Source organism: Haliotis rufescens, unplaced genomic scaffold (assembly GCF_023055435.1).
Source record: "Haliotis rufescens isolate VD_foot unplaced genomic scaffold, xgHalRufe1.0.p SCAF_61, whole genome shotgun sequence".
Classification (NCBI taxonomy): domain Eukaryota; kingdom Metazoa; phylum Mollusca; class Gastropoda; order Lepetellida; family Haliotidae; genus Haliotis; species Haliotis rufescens.
Window position 1 is genome coordinate 1,187,281 of NW_025964346.1, and position 11,029 is coordinate 1,198,309.

The following is an 11,029-nucleotide window of genomic DNA, read 5'->3' on the forward strand; positions in this document are numbered from 1 at the left end:
GATGATAAATAAAATCTCACCCGAGTGACTCGTTGATAAAAGTGGAAAAACTCCTCAGTAAGGGGGTTTTACCACTTTCATTAGCTCGTGTTGATATATTTGATATCAAATGACACTTGGGTGAGATTCTCTGTATATTCAAAATATATTTACATAATCTGCTGTTCACACAGTGAGCGCTATTTGAATACACTGTATGTGATTGTCTTTAAACAGTTGAAGGCCGCTTCCGTGGTCCAGTGGATGGAGTCTCGCCCCGGGGAGCGGAAGGTCGAGGGTTCGATCCCCGGCCGCGTCATACCAATAAGACATTAAGCGATGGATCCTTTTGTTACCCTGCCTGGCTCGTGGCAATATGGGGCCAAAACAAGCACTGGTCGGAATCAGTATACAGTTTCTGTGTGGGATATTCGTGTTGAACTGTGGCATGGTATCTCAGTGGGCTAGCACTAGTACTATAAAATCGGCATTTGTGCGGACTAGAATACACACACACAAACACATACACTAGCTAGAATACACACACGCGCGCGCGCGCGCGCGTCGCTATGTAAGTGCAATAAGCTTAAGCTAAGGGATAATTTTTTGCATCAACCGAATAAAATCTAAATAAATTTGACAAAGAAAACACTATTCCATTGCTATAGCTAATCGGTACACCACACATCGATATAGCTCTTTATATTGAACATGATGTTTTATAAACGGGGATTAAGTAAACAAATGGGTAGAACATTGCAGTCAATCTACAAGGATGTTAAAGCAAGTGTAAGGTCTAACAATCGTATGTCTGAGGTATTCGATGCCCTTTAGGTGTCAGGCAAGGCTGTGTACTTAATCCGTTCTTGTTCCAGTTCTTTATAAATGAAATAGTCCTTGAGATGATCTTTTGATAAGATTGCCCTGCAGGCGAAAAGGGTATGTTAACTATCCTGAGACGTATACATTCGCTACAACCTATTTCACCAGATTTCTACTTCCAAATGTTCGAGGTCTAGGGGTTTGAAATGTTGAAAAATTGGAAACTGTGCAGTTATATGCATGCAAACGGTTTTGGGTGTTAACAATGTCCGCATCGAACAATGCTGTACTTGGGCGAGTGTGGCAGATGCCATATTCGTGTATATGCTTTGACAAGATGTTTGAAATAATGGCTGAACATACTAAAGATGCCAGACTTCCGTTCACCAAGAAAGTGCTACAATATGTTGTACCTGTATGATGAACATGGTCGTGTCAATTGGGTAACTAAATTAAGGAATTGTCTTTGTAAACTTGGGTTCGGAGATGTATGGAGGTTCCAAATGTATGGAAACCGATAGGTTTTTCTTAATATGTTTCAACAACAGTTGAAAGACAAATTTCAGCAGATCTGGCACAGCGAACTTGTTGCAAGTTAAAAAAAAAGTTATATTATGCTTGTTTTGGAACTTGTGTAAAAAGCGAACCTTATTTGTCATTCTTAAATTTGCAAAATAGGAAAGCAACCCTACCGAGATTAAGACGGAGTTATCATACTTTGGAAATGATAAAATTCCAAGAAATTTAAGAAAATGCAAACTTTGTTAATTAAACTGTGTTGAAACTGACTACCAATTCCTGCTCATTTGTCCATCGTATGTCAAGTTACGGCAACTATATCTCAAAGCAAAGTTCTATTGTCATTCAAACGTTCATCAATTTAATATGCTTCTGTCATCACCAGATACATATAATATTACAAATCTAGCAAAATATCTATGCTCTCCAAATGAAGTAAGAAATGCCAAACTGAATGTTTAAAACTTGTCTGTACTCACATTTTGTACTTAAAGGCGTGTAGCCTATATGTATTGGAACTAAAATGATGATGATATTCATCACAACCACCGATGAACATTATGGAGTGAGTGAGTATTGTTTTACGGCAATTTTAGCAATTTTCCAGCAATATCATGGCGGGGACACCAGAAATGGGCTTCACACAGTGTACCCATTTCGGGTGACAAGCAAACGCTTTAACCACTGGGCTACCCGACCACCTTCAGTGAATTTGAAAAAGTCTACCCAGAGTTATACTTGATATGTTTACAGCACTATGGCATTTGTAAAGAATAAGTCCTGGCTTCAGTATAATCGACCCTGAGTTAAATCCAACTTTGATGGGGACCATATTTGTTGATGTTGAGCATCGCGAAAGATCTTCATCCACACTAGAGGATCAACATTGACTTTGTTGTATTAGTCCCTTCGGGACATCCGACTTCGATACACCCGGGGACACATGTGTTCCTGTCTTCTAAGGCGACATGGAAAGTTGCGTCCCATTTGTCATCAGAAAGCTTGGATCTTGTGTTCAAATCTCATATTCTTCCTGACTATGTTTCTAGGTTTGACAGCACATGGGTATCATTAAAGTGGTAAACGTTTAATCGTTTCCCCCCGAATCCAGCTGACCAGCCTTGATATAACTGAAATAATGTTCAAGCGGCGTTGAACCCAACTCACTCACTCACTCACTGAAAGCATGAATGCTCATTCCACATGTCATCATCTCGGAAAGGTGCACTTGGAATGGGGGCGTGGCCTGTGCTCGGAGGCTGGATGACGAGAGTGATTCCGTCAGCCTGATTGGCGTGGTCCTTCCCGTCTGTCAGACTCTGTAACTCTGGGATGTCGGACTTCTCCTCCGCCAGGTCCGAGTGCGTCTTCTTCAGCAGCATGATCATCAGGCCACACATGGACGACACAAAAAACGTTGAACCTTTAACGAAAATAACGATTTTTGTATCAAGGTATTTTACAGACTTCAGTCAGTTTTCTTTTTATAAAGGGGTAACAAGGAGGTTTAAGTGTTCTCTAGTTACGTGTTGGCATGATAAGTACCATAAGTAGGACGGGTTGGTTGGGGGAGTGGGGGGTGGGGGGTGCGGGGTTATCTCTATAGACTGTAAAAGATAAGTCTATACAGCCTATTTAATATTGAGTCAGTCAATCCAAACGATATTGATATCTTACCAACTTTTAAGGGTATTCAATCAGGTACAACTCCTATGCATTCCAATTTCGTTAATACGATTTCAGTTTTTAAGAAAACTAAACCCATAGATGTGCCAGAGGAAAACAGTTAATTATTTTTTAATTATATGAAACATTGTTGCCAAAAACTTTTTCCAGTACGCCAAGATCAACACTATCCGGATTTGCCAGCGTCTGTGTTAAAGGACTAGCTGTTTGACAACCTCGTCCCCCCGAATTTTGGTATATTCTTGGTTTTCAGTGCTTTACCCTTAAAAGGAACGTTCAGAATATATTCTTGACTTGAAACATGCCTTGTCCGTGTTTCATAGTAAGCCAGGGTCAGCCGTGAATAACGGTGCAATGTGGGTACCTGATCACCTTTAAAACGTCTGAATGTATACATTTTTAGTTTACATCAAAGAAAAGGGATGGTGTTTTTTTCATAAAATGTTTTAGTTTGTACATGCATAAAACCATTAACTCTTGTCACATCACAGGGAAATATACCTGCTACTCCGCACTATACCTTCAGGAGGTGGATATTTGCTGTACAATGTTGTAGTGTGGCACACAGTAAACCCTTGTCACATCACAGGGAAATATACCTGCTACTCCGCACTATACCTTCAGGAGGTGGATATTTGCTGTACAATGTTGTAGTGTGGCACACAGTTAACCCTTGTCACATCACAGGGAAATATACCTGCTACTCCGCACTATACCTTCAGGAGGTGGATATGTGTTGTACAATGTTGTAGTGTGGCACACAGTAAACCCTTGTCACATCACAGGGAAATATACCTGCTACTCCGCACTATACCTTCAGGAGGTGGATATTTGCTGTACAATGTTGTCGTGTGGCGAACAGTAAACACTGGTCTGCCCAAACAAAAGGTGATGTAAAGGTTGCCTTGTCAAACAAAGTGAAATACGGATTACACCCGTGAAGAACCACGTTACATCGCCCCAGGTTATACATCATATCAGTTATCAGCACTTACCAGCAAAGTAAAAGGCTTCTTGATATTTCCCGTGTACTGCAGCGATGATACCTGTAAAGAAATAGATATTGTGTTTGCTGTTTTACACTGCACTTAGCAATATTCCAGATCCCAGTTCCACAAAGCGATCGCGGTGCTAAGTCAGTCATATGTCCACGTTTAAATAAGAGAGTTACGATCACCTCAGCTTTGTGGAACGGGTCCCTGAAGTATCAATAATCCAGTCTTGACTCGGGGTGAAATGTGTCCCTTGCACCCATTTGCCGGTCAGCCCCGTGGGGACCCGGGGTAGAAAGTGTCCCTTACACCCATTTGCCGGTCAGCCCCGTGGGGACCCGGGGTAGAAAGTGTCCCCAGCACCCCATTGCTGGTCAGCCCCTGTGGGGACGTGGGGTAGAATGTGTCCCTTGCACCCGAATGCTGGTCAGCCCCATGTGGACCTTGAGTAGAAAGTGTCCCCAGCACCCCATTGCTGGTCAGCCCCTGTGGGGACGTGGGGTAGAATGTGTCCCTTGCACCCTAATGCTGGTCAGCCCCATGTGGACCTTGAGTAGAAAGTGTCCCCAGCACCCAATTGCTGGTCAGCCCCTGTGGGGACGTGGGGTAGAATGTGTCCCTTGCACCCTAATGCTGGTCAGCCCCGTGGGGACCTTGAGTAGAAAGTGTCCCCAGCACCCCATTGCTGGTCAGCCCCTGTGGGGACGTGGGGTAGAATGTGTCCCTTGCACCCTTATGCTGGTCAGCCCCATGTGGACCTTGAGTAGAAAGTGTCCCCAGCACCCCATTGCTGGTCAGCCCCTGTGGGGACGTGGGGTAGAATGTGTCCCTTGCACCCTAATGCTGGTCAGCCCCATGTGGACCTTGAGTAGAAAGTGTCCCCAGCACCCCATTGCTGGTCAGCCCCTGTGGGGACGTGGGGTAGAATGTGTCCCTTGCACCCTAATGCTGGTCAGCCCCATGTGGACCTTGAGTAGAAAGTGTCCCCAGCACCCCATTGCTGGTCAGCCCCATCGGGACATGAAGTAGAAAGTGTCCGCAGCACCCCAGTGCTGGTCAGCTTCTTTTGAACGCGGGGTAGAATGTGCCCCCAGCAACCTATGCTGGTCGTGAGAGGCTACAGGGTTGATGGCGTCTTAACGTGCCCCGACGGTGCTGAACATTGTTTTTTATATCAGTCACTGGATGGCTGGATCAGACACGATTAATACCACCTTCGTGTAGGTGGCATAATGTCGAGAGTGACACTAAAAATAAACAAGAAACATAGCATAGTCTTCAAACCAGGCTGGACCAGACAAAGTATTGGATAATAAAGGAATTACAACTGACGTTGCACTTAAACATTGCACCCATAAGGATCCGACACCGGGCGACATCCTCTTTGATAAGATGAACTATTTCCACACAGCCACCATGTCATTATCGTTGGGAGCATTTGGGTTCCTAGAAATCATATCCCAATTACTTTGATCTATACTCATGATGTCAATCACTGGATTGTCAGGATTATTTACTGCCCGCCATAAGCTTGAATATTATTTAAAATTACGAGACTGCAGAGTATCAATAGAAAACACTTACTTGCTACTGGAGGCCCAACCAAGATACCTATTCCTGAGGCTAACATCACAATCCCGTAGGCAGAGGCGAGGTTCCTGACCCCAACAATGTGCAGAGTGAGGGGGTTGACCAGCACCCAGCCAACTGAGGCATACAAGCCGAACATAAAGGCATACGCTACTTTTCCAACTATTGTCTTCGTCATTGGCGTTATAAAAAAGTCTATGGTTGCGATGACACCATATGTTCCTGAGAATAGAATAGAAGGTCCTATATTTGGATCGTTGGCAGCGAACCCCCCAAGGAGTCTGGACAGGGCTCCCCCTATTCCAACGACGGAGATGAGGAAGGAAGCTTGTTGAGGAGACGAGCCTTGTTTGATGAAGATGTCGGGGAGGAAGAGGTAGGAGATGAAGTTGCCCACACTGAAGGAAAACGTTGCCAACAGCAGCAGGAGAAACGCTGGATGGAACATCTCCCCCACACGGCCACATTGTCCACACAAAGAAGTAAGGATTTGTTGACAGAGGGTTTTCCCTGACTTGGCACTGACTGCTAACGCCGTCTCAAGGTCAGAAGGTCTCATCAGGGCCCCGAACACTGCTGCATGGAACGCTATTGCTCCCAAGAAGAGGAAGCATCCTTCAAGTCCATAAATGTCCACCAGATACTGAGTCAGGGGTGGCAGGAAGAAGGTGCCCATCCCAACCCCCGCCATTCCAACGCCAGTTACTAAACTCACCTGTAACACAATAGAAAAAGACATTAATTTAGCAGAGGATGTTTCGGTATCGCGAATAGCAAATACCAGGTGTAACATTTGTATAACATGAGCTTTAGGCGCATGTGGCCTGTCCCGTGTTGGGATTCGAAACTTGTGATCGGACATCGAACACCTTGTTAACATGACCAGAGATTAAACCCTGACAGTTTAAGGATGTCATCCATGGGATGACTCTACATCCTGTTACACAAGCAAAACACACACTTGTTTACTCCTTTAGCGACCCCTGAACAAAGTTGAGTGTGTAACAATACATCACACTACCATCTAACAACGGCTTTTTAGGACGTTACGGAGAAGATGGCGGCCTCGTGGTTATGTGAGCACCCTTTGACTGAAAGTATGTTTTGAACATAACTGATGTTGAACATGGCATTATATAAAGAAAAAATAATTACCCTCGCGTGTAGAAATGAGGAGAGTATACACGCACGCACGCACGCACGCACGCACGCACGCTTTCTCACCTGATCTCGGAAGTAGAAGCCCAGAATGACGATGGAGCCGGTGTAGACCAAACCCTCCCCTAACCCTACAAAATAAACAATAGGGTCCCTCCTTTATCACACACAACATGGGGAGTACAGGCAAGGATATACGCCCCCGGGATCACAGGCTTGCCGTAGGAGGCGACTGAATGGATCAGGCTTGCTAACTTGGTAAATTGTTCTACATGTCGTAGATTAATGCGCATGATGTCAATCACTGGATTGTCTAGTCCAGATTCGATTATTTACAGACCGCGGTCATAGAGCTGGAATATTCCTGAGTGTTGCGTTAAACATACAAACCTGATTACACCTTGATGTCAGCAGATAAGTATTTATTGTTTGCTTGACGGTTTCGCTGCACTAAGCAATATTACAGCTTTAAGACGGCAGCTTATACCATGCGAGTCTGCTGTGTGGTCCAGGCAATCCAGTGACTGATATCAGGTAAGTGGACATGAAATCAACCAAGTCACAGAGCTTGACCACCCGATCCATTTCATCCCCACTGAGACAAGCAAAGGTAATTGACCACCCGATCCATTTCATCCCCACTGAGACAAGCAAAGGTAATTGACCACCCGATCCATTTCATCCCCACTGAGACAAGCAAAGGTAATTGACCACCCGATCCATTTCATCCCCACTGAGACAAGCAAAGGTTATTCACTTGATGAAGGAGTTAGCTTATACTCCGAAACGTTTTGATCATCATAATGATGAATTTGTAAACTATTTAGACATTATATAAATTGCCAAAGTGAATCACAGTTAACACTTTGACTGAAACATGTAGCTGTTTGATGGTTACTTCCGGTTACAGGTCACCACGTTGTATTATGATGTTTTACTAAAATTTCCATTTAGTACTGGAATGATGTTTTCCTATCAAACTGATTATTGCAATGTGATTCTGTTCATAGTTGTTCTGAGGTCTACATTGTTTAGCAGGTTGTTAATTTCAAGACTTTGTTCACGTTTAGAATAATTTAGGATCTCGAGGCTTAACATAATTACACTACACACTACAACAAATTATGTCATTGTTCTTGAGAAATGTGTTTGTGAACATAATTGACTGATTGATCATTAAAAGTTGATAGGTGTTCGAGCAACTAGGCCCATTTACACCTTGCCCATTATAAAGGTTTGCTTAGTTCCAAGATGTGTCATAAAGAATCAAAACTGCCACACGGTTTAATATAAGCAAGAATTGCATTCTGATCTTCATGGTGAACGATATTCCTAGAACATAATAGTCCAGCCAAAGAGAGGTCAATATTGAGAATTAAGAGAGACTCCACCATTTCCTTACGTTGATTAACATATGTTTTGCAATGCAATAAATAATGAGCCACATTGTCCAGCTGATTACACACTGACAAATGTGCAGAAATGTCTTTATTGATAACATTTAGATATGCACCAAGACCACATTGCCCAAGACGAAGTCCGGTTAAGAGAACCTTCTCTCTCTGATTGTTTTGAGATATTTGTAATGTATTATTTATAAAAGGCTTGTTGCCATAGAGATGACGTCCTTTTAAGGATGACGCCCATCTCTGTTGCCATTTTGTGTTAGCATGGATCTTACTGACGGTACCTAATTCGGCAGAAGGTAATAATGTCTCCTCCTGTTCTGACTCATCAAAGTCTAATGCAGCTATTGCCAATTATTCAGCCTTCTCATTTCCATGCCGCCCAACATGAGCAGGTATCCATGAAAATTCGACATCTAAAAGATGTTTACTTATTTCATAAAGAAGATCGAGTATTATGTTGATTAATTCCTGCCTCGCTGAGGAAGAACCTACCCGAATTGTTTGTAAAGCACTGACAGAATCACTAAAAATGACCGCTGACACAGGCCGTGCGAAATGAATCCGACACAACGCTTCAATGATTCTTCCAAGTTTAGCTGAAAATACTGACAAGTGTTCAGAAAATTGCATTGAAATTTCTCTTTTGTCATTTACACTGAAGACTCCAGCACCAACATGACCGTACGCTGGACACTTGGATCCATCTGCAGTGTAAATCTGCATGGTATTTATCCCCTGTAAACTTCACAAATGTTCCTCCGCTATAGCTTTAATACGAGGTGCTGGCTCAGATTTATGGACTTATGGATTTACATCCAGATAAACTGCTGGAAGTTAAGCAATCATGGTAGCTTTTTCAGGCAGAACATTAGTATCATCCATGTCAACGTGCAATATGATGGAAAGCAGTTCTCGGAGAACGCATCCCATAAGTCCCTATACTATCTTTCCAAGAATCTTGAAAATACTCAACACAATCATTTAACACAGTTGACGTAGGGTGTTTTCTCCCAAATGATTTCAGTTTAAACATATACCTTACTTCTTACAGTTCCCGTCTGAGATCTAAAGGCATTTCACCCGAATCAACTTGTAAAGCCTCAACAGAGGTAGTTCTGAACGCTCCAATACATAATCTTAGGGCTTTAGACTGAACATCATCTAGTCTTGCTGTTTGTGTGGCACATGCAGATCCGTAGGCATGACAACAGAAATCAAGCCGAGATCTAATGAGGGCTCCATATAACATTACTAAACACTTCCTGTCTGCACCCCATTTGGTACTGGAAATACTTCTCAAAAGGTTCCGGACTTTAGTGCACTTCTGAATCAGATATTCCATATGTGGTTTCCAGGTGAACCTCTTATCACACCAGAGACCTAAAAACTTGACTTTATCCATAAACTCCAAATCAGAACCACACAAGACTATTTGTGAATTATGAGGACTGTTTTTCTGAGTAAAAATGATTGCAGATTATTTAGAAGCTGAAATCTTAAAACCCCAATGAACACACCAATTCTGTACAAGATTGTTGAATGCCTTTGAAGACAGTGTCAAAATTACCTGGCTGCTTCCAAAAGGCTCCGTCATCTACGAACTGTGATGTTGTGAACAGTATATTGATATTCTCAAACAAATCATTTATCATAACACTAAATAATGTTGGGCTGATCACATAAGGTTTTCCATTCTCTAACATGTAACTATCCAACAGAGAAGTTCCAAAGCGAACTTGTATATATCTACCCTATAAGAAATCTTAATCCAATCAAGCATATATGTCCACAAACTCCAAGCTGATACAATTTTATTACCAAGTCTTCCCAACACAAGATTTCATAGCCATTAAATATTCACTGCTACCCAGGGCCTTTTTAATTTTGGATTCAAGTCGCACTAAATTTTCAGCACAAGATCTATTTTTTTGAAAGCCTGATTGAACATCTGAAAAGAGATTGGTTTTTTCCTTGAGTGAGTGAGTGAGTGAGTATGGTTTTACGCCACTTTTAGCAATATCCCAGCAATATCACAGCGGGGGATACCAGAAATGGGCTTCACACATTGTACCCATGACGGGAATCAAATTCGGGTCTTCGGCGTGACGAGCGAACGCTTTAACCACTAGGCTACCTGACCACACCTTTTTCCTTGGAGTTAACCATTATTTCTACATGTTAGATGTAGGAGCAATAGGTATGTAGAGTGTTATTTCAGTAGGATCTTTACCAGGCTTTGGAACTGGAATTTCTATTGCTTTTTCAAAGAAATGGGAAGTTTGCCTTCAAGCCAAATATCATTGAAACGAAAAAGCATGTTTTCAGGGCTGATAAGTGGAAGCTGTTTAAACATATCATAACACAATGAATCATCACCTGGAGAAGTATTTTTTCTTTAATTCATTATTATTATTATTAGTAGTAGTAGTTGTAGTATTAATAATAATAATAATAATAATATTATTATTATTATTATTATTATTATTATTATTATTATTATAGATATAAAAATCAAGACCGAATTTTTATCCTTCAAATGAATATTGACTGCATTCGCTTCTGTTTCGGATTGTGATGACTTAAGTTCACTAAATGACAATGATACCTTTATGACTATGTCACAACCGTCTCTAAAACCAAACTGACGACCTTTCGTGGGCAGACATAACCTTCCCAACGGAATTGCTGTTTCGGATTTAAGAACGTCTCCTGAATACAGATAACATCTGGCATTGGCTGAAGATAATAAAAGCCTTAAATCCCGGACCATTAGCATTTAGTGAAAACATAAAAACATGATCGGGACGAACCGGGATTGGAACCCACAATCACAGGTTTCTGGCGTGGCCAAGGGACGCAACTCTGTACAGCGAA

At 42.2% G+C, this 11,029-nt stretch overlaps 1 protein-coding gene across 1 annotated transcript in view; it reads right to left on the bottom strand.

Annotated features, from left to right (window-relative positions):
- Positions 1-1,603: 1,603 nt before the first annotated feature.
- The window catches only part of LOC124114423 (monocarboxylate transporter 12-like), a 12,077-nt gene continuing 2,651 nt past the window's right edge, over positions 1,604-11,029 (bottom strand). The window contains exons 3-6 of the mRNA XM_046474979.2: positions 6,813-6,877; positions 5,583-6,303; positions 4,002-4,052; positions 1,604-2,743 (exon numbers count right to left, since the gene is read on the bottom strand). Of these exons, the coding sequence (XP_046330935.2) occupies positions 2,496-2,743; positions 4,002-4,052; positions 5,583-6,303; positions 6,813-6,877 (1,085 nt within the window). The 3' untranslated portion in view covers positions 1,604-2,495. The remainder of the gene's footprint in view (positions 2,744-4,001; positions 4,053-5,582; positions 6,304-6,812; positions 6,878-11,029) is intronic.